This window comes from Pinus tabuliformis, chromosome J, assembly GCF_031772625.1.
Source record: "Pinus tabuliformis cultivar Carrire ecotype Pingquan chromosome J, CPIR1, whole genome shotgun sequence".
Taxonomy (NCBI): Eukaryota; Viridiplantae; Streptophyta; class Pinopsida; order Pinales; family Pinaceae; genus Pinus; species Pinus tabuliformis.
The window spans coordinates 1053800418-1053819897 of record NC_142295.1 but is presented as its reverse complement, the minus strand read 5'-3'; the positions used below and the strand labels follow the sequence as shown (position 1 = coordinate 1053819897).

The window sequence follows — 19480 nt, the reverse complement described above, 5'->3', positions numbered from 1 at the left end:
ATTATATCAACTTTGTTTTGAAGAGGATTTGTAAGATAGTAGGGTTAGGATTCCTTTGTTTAAGATGATTTCCATATGGACAAAGTTGCAGACTGAGTTGAGAATGTTCGCGATAACCTTGAGGAACAATAATTTCCAAGGGACTTCTTGATGGCGTTTGGATAAGGATGACAATAGCTAAGGTTGAGAAATGTGATGAGAGTGTGTCCATAAACATCTAAGGACAACATGGGGATGTTCATTCTCATCAGTTGGAAATGATGGCTAGAATGATCACCTAATTAGTTCAAAACAAGAGGGATACCAATGTGCCTATACATGTTTGACTTGGTTAGAGTATGGGAGTAAGAGTTGTTAGAAATATTCTCTTAGATTGTCTTCTAATGTTGTAGTAGTGTGATTATTTGTTGTATTAGTGGTGACATTGACTGTAAGAGGAGGCAAGGTTAGTATGATCACAGTTACAACACGAGACATTAAAAACAAAATTGGGAGGAAGGTGTCCTTTTGAGGTCATATGGCTAGTTTAGGAATATGGACATATGGATGGTTGTGATGTGTTGTGATTGATCAAGTTTATGACATGAGAATTTGGAGCTTCTTATAGTGGACGAAGAAATTATATTGGATAAATTTTAGAGACTTAGAGATGGCCTTCCATGGAGACTTTGATGGGCGACTTGTCAGTTCAAGCTCGCAAAGTGGAGGATTTATGAGGATGAAAAATATTTTGAATGGAGGAGTATGAAAGTACCTCAAATATTTAGTCACAACGAGCACATGAGAGTGTTCAGGCATATTGGAGAGGAGATGGGTGTCATGTAGGTCGCAATGCAATATTGCATGTTATGGGTGCACCTAGGAAATCAATAGGGTACATGAATGAGACAATGTGGAACTAAAAAAACCATAATTTGAGGTTCCAATATCATGCAATGGGTGGGTCGTACGACCAGGTGTGACTAACCCATGGGCTAACCATTGTAGAAGAGTTTGGGATGGTTCGCTGAGATGAGCCTGCATGTGTGTGCATGCGAAATGAGTCAAACATGTATGTCTGGTGCATGATATCAACTCCAATGAGCTCGAAAATGGATGAGGAATGAGTTAAGGTGCATCCTATCCTCTCATACCTTCCTCCATGGAACTAATTCTAAGTATGGAAGGCCATTCAATGCCACCATTAATGACAAAACCTCCTTCATCTTCCTATAAATTGACCACTCATCTAAGTGATCAGGGGTTGGATTATGTTGAATTGCAAGGAGATAATGTTGCTATGAGATTTGGCTTTGAAGCAAGTATTGTAATGCTACAAGTTCGTCATGCTTTTGTTGTGATGTGGATGGGATCCAAGATGGAGGAATGGCTTTGCATCAAACACCAATGGTTGTAATTCCTTCTTCTATTTAATAAAGTGTTTGAACCTTTTTCCCATATTTTTTTATTGTTTCATAATGCTTATGTGTGTGAATTGTATCTGGTTCCTTTCACTTATATTCAATAGGTTGTATGCTTTGATCAGTTTTTGTCTTATGTTGTGTTTACAGGGTACTTCTCAAGCAGATTAAGTATGGGAAGGAGTGACGGAATCGATACAAGGGAGATGAGAGGAAAGCAGAACTACAGGTAGGTTTTCTATATTCTTATCTTATCTATTGCTTATAAGAAAAGTCTAAAACACTTTAAATTGTTGTTCTAGATACAACTACTTATCTAGGGAATTAGTATTTATTCGTAGATACTAAATTCTCCAAAACAAGGTGGTGGTTCTTCCACTTTCTCATACATTTCTCCTTCATCGGTCATTTTATAGGCCATTGAAGGTTGTCATGGTGATGGTGTTAGAACCTTGCTACCTTGTTATTTAACAATCATATGTTCTTAGCCCCTGGTTCCTCAAATTTATTTCTAGATCCTTGTTAAGATTCCCTCTGGGCATTCGCTACTCCTTGGGGTCTACTCCACAAATTTGGTATGGGACCTCAAATATTCCCTAGAGCTCATGATGGGTATTCCCTCTTCCACGAAACACCTACTTTTTGAAGGTAAGCAATTGAATGATTCTTCCCCTCTTCCATTCTATACTACTGGTAAAGATGCCACTATTTTTATGTCCCTTCATTTACAAGGGGAGGTTATGGGAAAGTCTTCCTCCTCCAAAGATTTTTCTTATAATGATGTTGTGACTTACCCATTCTTATACCGCTCTAAATTGAACTCAATCCTAGGCGGCTCCTTGGCCCTTTCTGGTCAAAAGATATGAGGAAGTTCCATTCGTATAATTCTCTCACTCTGACCTTGAAGAACTCCACGAGGTTTATCCAAAGTTAGTGCTAATATATCATTTCAATGGTTTATGTCTGTACTCAACTGATCTTTACAAATGGATCCATTATTCATGGAACAAGAGTTAGGAGGTTATTTTCTGCTCCAAATTCTTTTTCATTGTGTTGTTTTCTTAAGTGGAAAACTATCATAAAGTTTTATCTAAAGGGCTATGGTTCTAGGGAATCACTACATTGTTCCTAACTCCTTGGTTTTGATATTTTGACCCTTCTACAACAGTCATTATCAAGATGCCAATATGTGATCCGGACTTATGCAAGAATGCAACAAAATACAGATATACACATAACCATAGAGATGCAGTAGAAATAAAACTTCATTTCATTAATATCAAAGAACTTCAATATGCTTACATACAGAAATGGAAATAAAATAGCTCAGGCAATGGTAGCTTATCTCTAAGAATAGATGTTGTGGCTACATGCCTCTGAACTATGTTACAATGAGGCTCAAGGGCCTTTTTATTATGGTACAACAAGGGAAAAATGTAAAAAACAAAAACACTAACCCTAGGAGATGGAACACCAAGATTTTGTGGGCCCCGTTGGGGTTATTTGGGCAACCAACTTCTTGGGGTCGTAACTTGGTCATACTATCTCTGTTTGGTGCGTATGGTACCTCTTTGGAAATATCTCTCCAAGTAATACAGGATTTACCATAGGCCCCTACCTATAGCAAAGGTCCTACTGCGAACCTCAAAAAATGTTGTGTAGGGGGTCAAAACTATTCCAGAAGTTCATGACCTGAGAAACTACTAAAAATAGTAAATTATCCTATACACAAGGAAACAAATGAAACTAGTTGGAGGTCTAGGTGAAATAGGCAGGTGGCCACTAATATCCACCTGGATTAGTCCTCCCTCCTTAGGGATAAATTGTCCCCATTGCATGTAGAGCCTCCATGATGTGAGGAATTTTTTTTGAACTTGGTCCCTGGTGGACCACTTGTCATGGTGAAGGAGTTGGACCGCTTTGATCAAGTTTATGACATGAGAATTTGGAGCTTCTTATGGTGGACGAAGAAATTATATTGGATAAATTTTAGAGACTTAGAGATGGCCTTCCATGGAGACTTTGATGGGTGACTTGTCAGTTCAAGCTCGCAAAGTGGAGGATTTATGAGGATGAAAAATATTTTGAATGGAGGAGTATGAAAGTACCTCAAATATTTAGTCACAACGAGCACATGAGAGTGTTTAGGCATATTGGAGAGGAGATGGGTGTCATGTAGGTCGCAATGCAATATTGCATGTTATGGGTGCACCTAGGAAATCAATAGGGTACTTGAATGAGACAATGTGGAACTAAAAAACCATAATTTGAGGTTCCAATATCATGCAATGGGTGGGTCGTACGACTAGGTGTGACTAACCCATGGGCTAACCATTGTAGAAGAGTTTGGGATGGTTAGCTGAGATGAGCCTGCATGTGTGTGCATGCGAAATGAGTCAAACATGTATGTCTGGTTGGCCAAAATGATATCATGCATACCAAGGGTGAGATGGACCATCAGTTGAAGTTCGAACCTTGGCCAATTGAAAGGTAGTGCTGCATTTTGGCTAGGTGAGGCCCATAAAAAAGTGATATATATGTACTTGGGAGGAGTTGGAATAGACAACTTCGTTCATTGGAATGAGTAGCAAGGCATTGAAGGGGAGATAATGTTTGGTTGAGTGAATCAAACAAGGCTCCATGATGAGTTACAAAGAGGAAACAACTGATGTTATACCCTATAGAATATGCGGATATGTGAGATGAAGTGTTTAATGACTTATTCATTGAATGTTCCTCTCCACATACATGATAGACTATTGGGTGCGAGCCAAATTTTGGCATTCAGAGGCTTTCCCTAAACTTTTGGTGTTCATTATACCTATGATGTGATGGCCCGAATTTTGATGTTCGGTCGTGAAAATCAAAATTTGGTGTTTAGGAGAAAGTTCGGAATTTTATTTGATAGGAAATTTGAGGTTTATATAGAACCAAATTTGGGGCTTCCACATGCCTAAATTTTACTATCTAGGAATTTGGAACTATTATGATTTTTGGTTTAGGTGAGTCAAATTTTGGAGTTTAGGGAGGTAGAGTTTTTGAGTTTATTGTAGCGAAAATTTTGAAGTTTAGGAAGGATTAATATTTGGATTTCAACAAAAAAATGGAGTTCTATTGTAAATTTTGGTTTCAACACAAATTTGTTATTTTAGCTAGGAATGGTCTTTGTTGTATGGTTCGTCACATATTGTCATTAATTTAGGCCAGTGGACTATGATTGTAATATTTTTCATTATTATACATCTTTTTGGTATTAGTCTGATGAGACACAAACATAATATTGTGTTTTATTTTAATGTATTTAGATGATCTAAGATGATTTCAATTGTATATGTGATGTTTTGGTTAAGTAATAAAGTAATTCTTTACAAGCATTTGAATAAAAGAAGAGTAGTTTTAGTCAAAGTGTAAGTAACCCAAGTTTAGCAAGTCATTGTGAAGATAAAATGTTGGGGTCACGTGCCTCAATATCCATGGGTGGCCTTTAACTATGTGGGTTCTTTAGGGTTGTGACCATTATGATTCATTACGTGAATTAATCGGGCCTTAAATTACTTTTTGGTAATTATATATATATATATATATATATATATATATATATATATATATATATATATAATCCACACATATTATATCACTAAATATGATTTGACAAATGGAGTATGTTAGCCACCTGCTTTAGGTATCAACCCGTAGTTTTTTTTTGTTAGCTTTAAATATTCTATTGATCAATCAGAAATGAAATCCATCATATCTAATAATAATTATTTTTATTGAAAAATGTGCCATATATTGACAAGAATATAGGTGAGCTATATGAGACTATAAATAAAAAAGCTGATATAGAGGGACAAAATTACAAAAGGGAATCACCCAATTTCTGGCTAGTCCTCAGAGCGACATTTCCTTCCTTTCTTTTTTGAAACCTTAACCCAACCTTTTGAAGGTGGGTTTATCAAAGTGATATGAAAATTATAATTGTGTGCTGAAGGAGAATCTTCGTTAGGGTCCAAATAAGTCGACTCATGATCTCGCTTGAATGTGCCAGAATAAGCATTAGTATTCACTATCTTCGTGCTTGTTGAAGGAGCATGGTTCACAATGGGATCCTCAGGAGACTTGTGAGGAGATGAAGTTTGAAGTTTGTGTACTAAATGCATTTCATAATCAAATCTTTTGTCACCCTTTTCCAAAATAGAGAAACCTTTTCCCTCCATAGGAAGTGAGTAATAAGCCTTCCAAAGTTTATTTCCAGAATTTCAAATGTTCCACTTCTAGTGAGATTTGAATATAGTGGACGCGTTTTGTAAATAACTTGTTTGATTGTGGAAGAAGCAATGAAAAGTAGTATTCTCATAGTTCAAAGCTTGGGTCTAATGAAAAACCCCTATTTTAAAATTGATTTGGTTTAGAAGCCCTTTACGAATATTAATTTCAACGCATAATTTTCCATAGCTATAAATTCCAAGATACCAACAAGAAGCATTAGTTTCAAAGAAATGACTTAGGGAGTTTCCAATGCCTTGAAAGATTGAGTAGTTCCACAAAGTGAGTAGAATTATTACGAAGCCGAAGCCATATTGGCATCTTGATAATGATTGTTGTAGAAGGATCAAAATATGGAAACCAAGGGGTTAGGAACAATTCAACATTTCCCCAGAACTAAATCCATTTAGATAAAACTTTTTGATAGTTTTCCACTTAAGCAAACAACACAATGAAAAATAATTTAGAGCATAAAATAACATTGCAACTCTTATTCCAAGAAGAATGGATCCATTTGTAAAGATTACCTTAGCAGGGCCATAAACCATTGAAATGAAAGAATAGGGCTAAATTTGCATAGAATTGATGGAGTTTCTAAAGATCAGGGTGAGAGAATTCACTTCCTTAGATGATTTGACTGGAAGGGGACAAGGAGCTATCTAGGATTGAGCTACCTTTAGGGAGAGTTGAGCATGGGCAACATCTTTATAAGAAAAATCTTGAGAGAAGGAAGGTTTTCCCAAAACAGCCCCTTGTAAATGAAGGTCCATAAAAACATTGACATATTTACCAATATTATAGACTTAAAGAGGGGAAGAATCATTTAGTTTCTCACCTTCAAAAGTAGTTGTTTAATGGAAGAGGGAATACTCATCCAGAGCACCAGGGAAGATTTTAGGTCCCATACAAAATTTGTGGAGTAGACCCCAAGGAGTAGTGAATGCCTAGAGAGATGGTTAATAAGTATTCAAAAATAAATTTAATGAACCATGGGCTGAGGACATAGGACTGCTAAATAGCAGGGTAATAGGTTGTTAAAACCATCACCATGACAACCTTTGTTTCCCTAGAAAATTACTTATAAAGGAGATACACATGAGAAAGTGGAAGAACCACCACCTCTGCCACTACCACCGACTTGGCTTCTATTGTTTCCTCCACTATTACATTGAACGAAGGCTCCATCAAGCCCTGTAACATCTAGGGCCTTTGTTTTTCGACAAAACAAAACCCAATGGAATGAATTAAAATTTGATGTATAGACAGGCCCTTAGTGCCATTTTTTGGGTTATGAAACCATAACCATTAGCTGAATCGGGCCACTTATCCTTCCTCGATCTCTTCCCCTGGGACATGGTTGAAATCCTTCCAAGGTATCAAAGCATAGTTATTTCTTTATAGTGGGTAATATTAGAAAGTAAATATTAATTATGTTACTAGTTTTATTTTAATTATTAAAAATATTTTTTAATCAATTTTCGAAAGTATTTTGATTAATTTAAAGTGAGATAAAATTGAGAATAAAACTTTAGTATGTATCAAGTTTGGATTAAGCTAAAAGCTCTAATCATATTAAAATTGTGAATAAATTTAAGTTAAATTTATTTTTCTAAATAGACTCTTACACACAACTCCAAATTGTATTCCAAATTTTATGTTAAAAAGTCATGTTAAACAAACACATACTTTACTAAACTTAAAAAAGAAGAAGAAATATATTTCTCTCTTCTAGCTTAATTCAAGGAAAATGTACATAGTGCAACATCTTTTAGGATAATCCACATAAATTTGGATAACCAAATATTAATAGTCATGTCAATTAGACTTTTTGATTTAATAATTTATTATTTTATTATAATATTAATAAAAAATTACAATTAATCCATTTCACTTATAATTTAATACTCAAAATTTTATAAATTAAAAATTTAAATTTAAATTTTAATGTTTTATTTAAAAAAAATTAAAAAACCGTTCTCAACATTTTATTAAATTTCTATTTTCTTTAATTTTAATTTAGTTATTGAAATTTATAAATATTGTTGAAATAGATTCCATCATTTCATAACCATTTATTTTCTTCCTCAATTAAAATTAAAAAAATAAATAACTTTAAAAATAACCTATTTGTATATAAAAAATTATTAAAATCATAATAGTACTAATTATGTTCCATAATCCAAATTACATCTTCTCCTTACCCTTTAAAAAAAATTTAATTCAATTGAAAAAATAACTACAAAGAAATTAAACTCCGAGATAAAAACATGTATCAAAATAAAATCACATCTCGGGCAAGATGCCAAAAGGTCATCCCTCCTTAGGTATCGAAGGATCGGTTGCAAAAGCTTTGAGCTGTGTGTATTCATCTTTGATCTTATCCACTAAAGTTTTGATGTTGATATTGTGTATTCATCTTTGATCTTATCCACTAATATTGTGTATTCATCTTTGATCTTATCCACTAAAGATTTGATGTTGATATTAAATCTGTCTATGAGTTTTCTTATTCTCAGCAATTTTCTCCGTATAAATATTTATTTTTAAATATATCTTTACCCTTATCCATTTAAACCAAAATCTTAACGAAATAGACCCAAAAAGCATGCTCACCCACATAAAAACGAACAATTCTTACCTGAAAAAAATTGCGGGGGTGACGTGAAAATGAGTCAAAATAGGCTCAACGATCAATGACCAAGAAAGATGCTGGAGATTCTTATTTAAACTTGTGACCCATGAAATGGTTAGGGACTTGGGATGACTTGGAATTATGACAAAGTGTTTATAAGGATTTTGGAAAATTTTAATTGGAAAAATCAGAAAAAATTAATAAGAAAATGAGTTTGGAAAAATTTTAAAACTTGAAAAGATTTAAATTATTAATTTTGGGATTTTTTATTACAATTAGTACAATTATATTAATAAATATAGTTGATATATATAAATTGGTGTATTTCAATTAGATGCACGATTATATTAATAAATGTAGTTGAAAAGCACAAATAAGAAATATTAATCATAAAGATCAATATTTATATTGATACATGTATAGTAAATAAAAAATAATAACTTTACAACAAATAAAAAACATTACTAATAATAATAATAAATATATAGTAAATAAGAAATAATAATAAAATAATAACATTACAACTCATAATAAATGAAAATAATAATAAAAATAATAACATTACAACTAATACTAAATGAAATAATAATAAAAAAAGAAAATCTTTAATTAAGAGAATTTTTGGAGACCACTCACAATTGATCCTACTCATGTTACCTGAAGAAGGAACCAATATATGCACTCCATCACGCTACACTATCAACTGAAAACCCTGTTAAGACAAGTATTAAAGGAGAAACAAGAGGAGAGAAATGACACAATCTCCTTTTTTAATGATATCCAAAGGACCGGTGGCAAGAACATTCATGTCTCGATGGATGCTTGCTTGACACACATAGAGACACACATCCAATCAATTGCTTCGCACACATAGAGACACACATCCAATCAAATCCATCTTACTTGGCACACATAGAGACACCCATCCAATCAAATTCATGCACTCCACACTAGCTGGTACTAGTGTGAAGGACCTTACTCGAGTGACATCTTTGAATAACTAACTTGGATGTTATGTTTTTCTTCTATTGTAGCATGTTGGCTCATTTTCACATGGCTTTGCCATGATCAATTGTTGTTTCTTTTGTTTTAATGGAACTCAATGTCTTCTTATACCAGCTAATACATCCGTTTTCTCTTATAGTAGAGTGAAATTAATATAGTTTTTGACAAATGGTTTACTATTAGATCTAAAACTTTTGTAATCTATATTGTAAATAATATTGTCTTTAGGATTAATCACATCATTAAAATTTAATTTACAAATAGTATACTTGATTTCCAAAAATTATACAAATCTAACTTAGAAAATACTAAAATTATTAATATTAAACTTTATTGAAGATAGTTTGATTAAAATTTTATTATAATTAAAACAATTATTAAATTTTATTTAGTTTTGTATATAAAAATAAAATATTTTGTTATAAGTTAAGTAGTTTATTAAATTTTTAATTAAAAAAAATTTATTAAATTTTATTTATATTTTCTCATGAAAATAAAGTATTTTGCTGTAGCCTATTTTCGATGATTATTAGCTTATGTTGTCTCTATTTATGATATTAGATATTTATGAAAGGAAGGGAAAGTTATTTATATAAATAATATATGTGATTGCAGAATAAGATGTGATAGCTAATTTTCATACCTACATAACTCCATATTTTTTTGTAAGCTTTTCTTATCATTGTTTTTCCGAGATGGGATTTTTATAAAGAAGACAAAGTTAGTCATATAAATATAAATAAAAGAGGTTATTAGGGAATAAGAAAATGAGTATCACATTTGTGAGTTACCCTTTATTCACATAGAATTTTCTTTTTTTTCTAGGAACACTTTTCAACTTTTTTAAAAACATCAAAATTTTATTCACTACTAAAAATGCGCCTTTCTTCAATATTGGAAAACCTATATATCTTTACACATTTGTGAGTTACCCTTTATTCACATAGAAAGATACACATTTGTGAGTTACCCTTTATTCACATAGAATTTTCTTTTTTTTCTAGGAACACTTTTCAACTTTTTTAAAAACATCAAAATTTTATTCACTACTAAAAATGCGCCTTTCTTCAATAATGGAAAACCTATATATCTTTACACATTTATTATAATTGGTTCCTCTCAAAACAGTAACAAATTTTCTTTATATTTATATAAATAAGTTATAGTTTTTCTTTAGTCTTTTGAATAGATTAGAATAACAAGATTTTGAATTATCATAATATTTTTCAGAAGATGTTATGAGATTTTTTCCGAAAAATGTTAAGATAATTATTATGGATCACAAAAATTTAAATTCAAAGATTCGTTCCCTTACGCGGTACTTTGTACGTTCGTGCTAAAGATGAGATGCGTGCTCCACTGTGTTTCCTTCAGAAGAGCTTGGCCAACTTCGTCACATTCGAGGTGGGTCCCTAGAAGTTGGAACTATTCCTGAAACCAGGATTCCAGGTTTCCCGTCGGTGACTCACTTGCACTTCTCTCGGGTGCTGGGCTGCCCTATATATATAGAGGGGTGTCTGCGCCTATATTGAGAAGCGCGGGTGGTATCTGATAACTTGGTAGTTTCCAGTGAAATAGTTTGTTGTTGTTTCTTCATCATTTTTCTTGCGAACATGTCGAGCGATTGCGCAAATTGTGACTGCGCTGACAAAACCCAGTGCCCGTATGTTGTCCACTTTGTTTTTCTCTAGTCTTTTCATACCAATTCCTGTCAATTTCTCTTTCTTCCTTTTCAAATTTCATGCCGCTCGTCATGAGTTCGAATCTTGGTAGGACTAATCTCATTCCATGTTTGGATTGTTTTGATGCACAGCAAGAAGAAGGGATTCCAGATGGACGGCATTGTGGAAACCAGCTATGAGATGGGGTACCGCGTTATGTGTATAAGTTGTTGTAAGTTTCATTTCTATGGTTTCAGAATGATGTGATAATTGAACGTATTTGCGTTTTGGTGTAAACAGGCATGCTGCAGATGTATCTCTGGAGAACGACTGTAAGTGTGGCCCCAACTGCCAGTGTGGTACTTGCAGCTGCCACACCTGATTCAATATATTGTCTTTTAGATAATAGTAGTCTCTCCCAATGGTGTCTGATAAGTCCAATATATCATATTATATGTATGTTTCATCAGATCCAATAGATGGTTTTGGAGGGCCACAGAGGCTACTGTACCTGTACTTCTCCTAAATAAAGACTTGAATTTACATAGACTTGGATTTTCAGTATATCTTGTATTGTTAATTGTTATGTTGTGCTCTGCCGCTTAAATTTCTTTGATTTCATGTGTTTGAATGCTTGATAGGACTTTACATATAACAGGATATGGTTTTACTCTGATATTTTTATTCAGATAGCAAAGTGGTTATGATATGTGATAGTAAAGTGATTATGATATGTGTATAGAACGTTACAGTAACAATATTTGTCGATTGGGTTCGATGATTCGTTTCTTTTCGTAACACACAGAACATACGAACGAAGCTTTACAAGGTCAAGTTTGACCTTTGTAGATTTGTTAAATCTTGCCCAGTTTTAAATTCGGATTTAGAACATCAAAATAATATCATGGGGCTTTCAAGCAGGTTGAAAGCACCTTCCATGTAAAGTGAAAGTGAGTTGAATCTTTTTATTTTTTCTATTTTTAATCTTAAAGCACTTCGAGTGTTATGTTGATTCCAATAATACAGCCATATACATATAAAAAGTTAAAGATGCAATGCCATTTATGATCTGAGAAATTTGAATAGAAAAAAAAAATTTAAATGTGGGATGATAAAAATGAGAGGTAAAGAGATTATTTTCTTTGAAAAGGGAGGCTTTCATACTATGTTCTTATGGAACAACCATGAAAGGAAGTCATAAGAATCTTGAGAAGAGCCAAGAACTAAAAAAGAAATATATTCTAGTTAATAGACATTAACTTGGATCTTTCTATGTACACATTGAAGAGGATCAAATGAGCTTTACTTATGAGTGAATGGTGAGTAGAGAAAGAAGAATCACCTTGTCTTGTATGGTTATTTCACATTTCTTATTCAATTTTGTGGTACCATAGCCTTGATAGGCATGGTGTCTCTAGAGCACTATTTATGATTAAGTGGAAAATAGTCCTTTCTTAATCAATTGCTTGGTATATGAGTGTGTTATATATTTTCTTTTAAAATTTCTCATTCTCTTGATATTTTTTAAAGAAATATGGACTATATGTCTTTTGGAGTATAGGCATAGGGCTTTTTTATATAAATAAGAATTATATCCATTTGTCTATTGTTGTTTGATTGTTTCTTGGAATGTTCATTTAATTAAATATTGGAGATGATCATATGTTGTTATTTTTGGGTTATGCCAATGTATGTAATAATATTTCCAATCCTTAGTTTAATTTTGAAAAAATCCCTATGAATATCATTCTTATCTATATAAAAAATCCCTATGAACAACATTCTTATCTATATAAAATGGCCATATGCCCTTCTCTTGATATTTCTTTAAAGGCATAGGGCTTTTTTATATAGATAGGAATGAATATCTTCCAAAATTTTGTTGACTACTTTGTTTGGCCACCGATTTTAGAGCGATATGTTGTGCTAAGATTCAGTTGATTACCTTAAAGGTAAAACAATTACTACTAGAAATTGTTAGTGATGTTGGGATCATAATCAATGACAATGGATTTAGGCATGCCTTGTAATCTAAAAACATTGTCAATGAATACTTGTGGCATTATGAAGGCACTGGGTGTTTTGAGTTACATAATCATGCATATTTGGAAAGGCATGATCAATGGCTACGATTATCATTGATTTATTACCCAATTTTGGTAACCCCAAACGAAATCCATAGAAATGTCATCCCACATAGTGGTAGGAATGGGTAAGCGTTGTAAGGCTCTTGGAGGCTTCACTATTTCCCCCTTGTGTCAGTTTAAAGTATAACATTCTTCAACAAAAGTGTAGATGTATTTATTCTTGCCTTTAAAAGAATAATGACTTAATTCTATCATATTTTTTCTAAAACAAAAAATGACCCACAATTTTAGAGAAGTGTAATTTAGATAACACTTGAATTTAAATGAGAAATAATGAACCAAAAAAGTTTGTCCTTTATAGGAGATCTCATCATCTTGTCAAGCGTAACCCAAGCATGTTTGTGGGTTGACTTATATCTAGTGCATTATATGCATTATCTTGGCATCGAATGACAATTATTGATGTATTAATTATTTGTGAAATGACTAATATCTAGTGAACCATATGCAGTATATTGGAATCAAATAACCATTCTTGATGTATCACTTATAATCAATTGGGCGCTAGGAAGGATAAAGGAAATAGAACCTTCCTCATCGTCATTCCTAAAAAGAGAATTAATGACCACATGCTACTTTTCCTTCTTGTATATAATATCATAGTCATCGCCTAACATTTTTGTGACCCACTTTTGTTACTACAGGGATACAAAACTCTATTCTATGAAATATTTCAAGTTGTGATGTTCTATTTTAATTTATAAATGATGCCCTGGTAAGGAAGAATTCTGAATATCAACTACATTACGAATAACCAACATTTTCCTTCTCATAGATGGATTTTCCCAAGTTTCTATCACAGAATTTCTTACTAGTGAAGGCAAGTGGGGGTCCCTTTTGCACTAACACAACCTTAATAACTTTTCCAGGGGCATCAAATATAAAATGAAAGTATTATTAAAACCAGGTAGAGCGAGGACTAGTGTCGTACACATATCATATTTTAAAGCTTGAAAACCATAATCAACCTCCTTAGTCCAATTGAAGGAATTCCTTTTGACCAAGCTAGTGAGAGGAACTACAATTTTACCATAAATTTGTAGAAAATTCCACTGGTAACTCATGAGACCCAGAAATCCATGCAAAAATTTGTGGGTCATTAGATAAAGCCAATATTTTATTAACTCAATATTCTTAGGATCAACACATGTACCCTCCCCACTAATAATTTGTCAAAAGTTTTCAAATTCTAAAGAACTACAAGCACATTTAGATTGCTTTAGGAACAACTAGTGATTTTAGGGCAGTTGTAAGGCTTGATCCAAATGTTCCATATGTCCTACCTAAGTTTGTTGCATATCAAGATGCAATAAAAGAATATCAAGAAATAAATGGAGTAGAAGGGTTTGAAATTTGCAGTTCATGAGGCTATGAAAGGTGTATGGTACATTAAAAATACCAAAGGGAATAACATTTTCTATAGGAATATGCCTACTCTTCTTATCATATAGATTAGCTATACATATGGATTCCTATATTGAACTTACACAAATGAACCCCACTTACCTAAGACTCGGGGTCAAATGGAAAATATGCAGATGCCTTGGATAAGGGCAATGGATGAGGTATACTTGTGAGAGATGAGTTGTGGTTGGCCAATAGATGTAAATTAATGAAGTGTTCACTATGACTTGAGGATTGAAGTCATCTAGGTGGAGTAGCACACTGAGTGGAAGGGCATAGTAGTTTGATTGTAGATTTCCATGAGATGGATAATATTCGTCAAGGAACTTCACTATGATTTGAGAGCATCAATGACAATGGATAGAGGGAGTCAATTGAGTAGATCTAGTTGGACATAAGAGTGGATGTGAGAACTTAGTGGCTCAATGGGTAGAGGTAGCTAGAGGGGGTGGAGACATTATTGGAGACATGGGATAGTCGAGAGCATGATCAACATATATAGATTATTGTTGACTTGGGAAAGAGAGGTTTGAGGCAAGGAGTGAGTATGTTGTGGATGTGAACATGGATCCTTCATGAGGAGGTATGTTGTCTTGAGAGATTTCAGACTTGTTGAGATTCCTAGGGCGAAGAACTAGGACACCTGGATAGACTAATTACAACTCATTTGGGGCTTGCTTGGAATGAGATGTGCCACTTTGGAGAAGTCTTGATAATGTATGGAGAGACAGCTTGAGATCAAAAGTTCACATGGATTTAATGGGGAAATTGGGAAGATTTGGTTACATCTATGGTGAGGGCCTAGTGAGGAGACACTTGAGAAGTAGTTTGGTTAATTCATAAGGACTTAAACCATTACAACAACGATTAGAGAGTGGTATGGTTGAGGAGTATGATTATTCCATTCCATGAGATAGAGATAGTGGAGAAAGGGTTAGGAGATATATTGATATATGATCAAGCTGAGTAAGCCATAGTGCAAGTGACTAGGGGATGTTCACTGACCTTTAATATGCGACTTTAGAAGAGGCGAGATGTTCTTGAGCTAGCTTGGAGATATGGATGAACCTATGGTTGTGGTGACAACAATTGGAGCTGATGGAGATCTTGGAATGAATGTACATTCCCAATGAGGAGAGTATGGAGAGATTTAGAGGCTATTTTTACACTAAGGTACTCTCTTGAGGAAGAGAACATATAGAGATTTAATGACCCATTTGGCATAGAGAGATGAGTGGAGACACTTTCTTGAGTGTGTTGGTGGGATCTACACCAAGCAAGATTGGAGGCACACTAAGAGTTGTGGATGATGTAGTTGTGGCCACCAATGTGACATCAAATTATTGTATGGTATATTTTGTGAGATTTTGTAGATGGAAGCCATGCGAGTGTTGGATCTCTTTATGAGACTTCAATATGGAGTATATAGTGGAGTTATTAAACAAACTTCATTTCGAAAAGTATTTGTAGGATTTTAGGGCTAGGATGCATTGGTTTAAGATGATGTTCATATGGACAAGGTTGCAGACTGAGGTTAGAATATTCATGACAATCTAGAGGAATGATACTTGCCAAGGGACTTCTTGCTAGTGTTTGGACAATGACAAAAATAACTAAGGTTTAGAAATGTGATGAGAGTGCATCCATAAACAAGTAAAACAACATGAGGACGTGCATTTTAATGAGTTGGACATGATGGTTGGAATGATCATCTAGTCAGTTCAAAACATGAGGGATACCAATGTGCCTATACATGCCTAAGTTGGTTGGAGTATGGGAGCAAGAGTTGTGATAACTCTTTGCTTAGATTTTCTTGTGATGTTGTAGTAGAGTGAGAATTTTTTGTAGTAGTGACAACATTGACTGTGAAAGGAAGTGAATTTAGTATGATCACAATTGCATCACAAGACATTACGAAAAAATTGGGAGGAAGGTGTCCTTTCGAGGTTATATGGCTAGTTTGGGAACATGGCCATATGGATGGTTGTGACATGTTGTGATTGATGAAGTTTATGACATGAGAATTTGAAGCCTCCTATTGTGGATGAAGAAATTAGATTGAATAGGTTTTGGAGACTTGGTGATGGCATTCTATGGAGACTTTGATGGGTGACTTGTCGGTTCAAGCTTGCGAAGTGGAGGATTTATGAGGATGAAAATGATTTTGTGTGGAGGAGTATGAAAGTCCCTCAAATATTTAGTCACACTGATCATGTGAGAGTGCTCAGGCATACCGGGGAGGATTTGGGTGTCATGCAGGTTCTGATGCAATATTGCATTTTATGGGCACACCTAGACAATCAATAGGGTCCTTGCATAAGACAACGTGGAACTAAACTCCCATAATTTGGTGTTCCAATATCATGAAATTGGTGAGTCGTGCGACGAGGTGTGACCAACCCATGGGCTAGCCATTGTAGAAGAGTTTAGGATGGTTATACAAGATAAGTGTGTGTGTGTGTGCACGCATGCCAAATGATTCAAAGAGGTTTGTCTGGTGCATGAACTCATCTTCGGAATAACAGGCAGGGCATGAATGCACTTGCATAGTGATTTGAACGATTCAACCAAACATGCAAGCATTAGCGTTAGAAGAGTAGGTTGGTTGGAAGAAATGTTACCATGCATGCCAAGGGTGAGATGGCCAATTGGTTGAAGTTGGAACATTGGTCAAGTGAAAGGTAGTGTCACATTTTGGTTGGGTGAGGCCCGCAAAAAAAATAATATATATGTACTTGGGAGGAGTTGGATTAGATAAAAAGTTAATTGGAACAAGTAGCAAGGAATTTAAGAGGAGATAATGTTTGATTGGGTTAATCAAATAAGGCTCCACAATGAGTTACATAGAGGAAAAAACAGATGTTTTACCCTTGCCAAACATGTAGACATGTGAGCCGAAGTGTTTCAGGACTTATTCATTGAATGTTCCTCTCCACATACATGACATTCTATTAGGTGCGAGCCAAATTTTGGCATTCAGACGCTTTCCTTGAAACTTTGGTGTTCACTAAACCTACAAATGTGATGGAACAAATTTTGATGTTCTGTTGTGCAGATCAAAATTTGGTGTTTGTGTGGGAAGGAAATTTGAGGTTCAAATAGAACCAAATTTTGGGTTTCCATAGGCCTAAATTTTTGGTTTTTGTGAGTTTTGGAGTTATGAAATTTGAAGTTCAGGTGAGTTGAATTTTGGAGTTTAGGGAGGCCTAGTTTGGAGTTTCTTGTGGGAAAAATTTTGGAGTTCATGAAGGACTAAAATTTGGTGTTCAACAAAAATTTGGAGTTGTGTTGTAAATTTTGGGATCACTACAAATTTGGTGTTTTAGCTAGGGAAGGTCTTTGTTATATGGAATGTTACAGATTGTTATTGATTAGGCCAGTGGGATATGATTGTAATATTTTCATTATTACAAATCTTTTGGGTATTAGGTCAATGAGTTGCCCACACCATATTGTGTTTTATTTTAATGTATTGCATGATTTCAGATGATTGCAATTGTACATGTGATGTTTTGTTTAAGTAATAAAGTAATTTTTTGCAAACACTTGACTAAAAAAAGAGTAGTTATAATCCAAGTCTAAGTAAGCCCAAGTTGATCAAGTCATTAGGGAGATAAAATGTTGGTATCACATGCCTAAATATCCATGGGCAGCCTTTAACAATGTGGGTTCTCTGAGGTTGTGAAAATTATGATTATTTAAGTGAATTAAATTGGGCATTAACTTACTTTTAGGTAATTATAAGGAAAATGAAAGATGAATATAGATAAGTAAATATTATCTAATCCACACATATTATATCACTAAATATGATTTGACACATGGAGTATGGTGTCCACCTAGTTTAGGTATCAAAGCATAGTCTTTTTTAACTTTAAAGATTCTATTGATCAATCAAAAATGAAATACATCATATCAAATCATGATTCTTTATATGGCACAATGTGGCATCTACTGATGGGAATATAGTCGAGGTGTATGAGACTAAGAATAACAAAGGAGACATAAAGGAACAAAATTACAAAAGAGAACTAACCAATTTGGGGCAAGTCCTCAGAGTGACCTTTATTTCATTTCTCTTTTGAAACCTTGACCCAACCTTTGAAGGTGGTTTTATCAATGTGATTTAAAAATTATCATTGTGTGTTAAAGGAGAATCCTTGTTAGAGTCCAAAGAAGTAAAATCATGATCTTGCTTCAATGCGTCTGAAGAAGCATTATTATTCTATATCTCTATGCTTCTTGAAGGAGCATGGTTCAAAATAGGATCCTCAAGAGACTCCTAAGGAGATGAAGTTTGACATTTCTCCATTGAATGCATTTCATCATAATATCCTTTGTCATCCTTTTCCAAAATAAAGGAATATTTGCCCTCAATAGAGGGCGAGTTACAAGGCTTCCAAATTTTAGTTCCGGAATTTCGAATGTTCCACTTCTAATGATATTTGAATAGAGTGGAAGAGCTTTGTAAATGACCTATTTTATGGTGAAAGCGACAACAGAAAGCAATATTCTCATAGTTTCAGAGCATGGGTCCAATGAAAATCACCTATTTTTAAAATGATTTGGGCCCTTTAATGATATTGATTTCAACATATATTTTTCCATATGTATAAATGCCAACCTACCCATGAAAAACATCAATTTCAATGAAACAACCCAGGCAATTTCCAATGCCATGAAAGATTGAGTAGTGCCACAAGTGAGAAAAAAGAATAGGAAGATAGAAACATATTTATCGAGGTTGATTTTGGTGGCCACCTATCTATTCCACTAGACCTCGAGTCGGTTTCATCAACTTTCTTGTTTATAGAAACATTTATTATTTTTAGCAGTTTTTCACGTCCCGAACTTTTAGAGCTGTTTTGACCCACTAAATAGAATTTTTTTGAGGTCTGCAATAGACCCATAGTCGTAGGAAAGGGAATGTTTCTAATCTTGTAGCACTTGAATATATCTTTCCAA

At 34.0% G+C, this 19480-nt stretch overlaps 1 protein-coding gene across 1 annotated transcript; it reads left to right on the top strand.

Annotated features, from left to right (window-relative positions):
• The first annotated feature begins 10806 nt into the window (after positions 1-10806).
• On the top strand, positions 10807-11513 carry LOC149230550 (metallothionein-like protein EMB30). Its single transcript, XM_089376070.1, has 3 exons — positions 10807-10966; positions 11117-11170; positions 11265-11513. The coding sequence occupies exons 1-3, from the start codon at positions 10917-10919 to the stop codon at positions 11344-11346; spliced, it is 186 nt and encodes a 61-aa protein (XP_089232196.1). The 5' UTR covers positions 10807-10916; the 3' UTR covers positions 11347-11513.
• The last annotated feature ends 7967 nt before the right edge of the window (positions 11514-19480 follow it).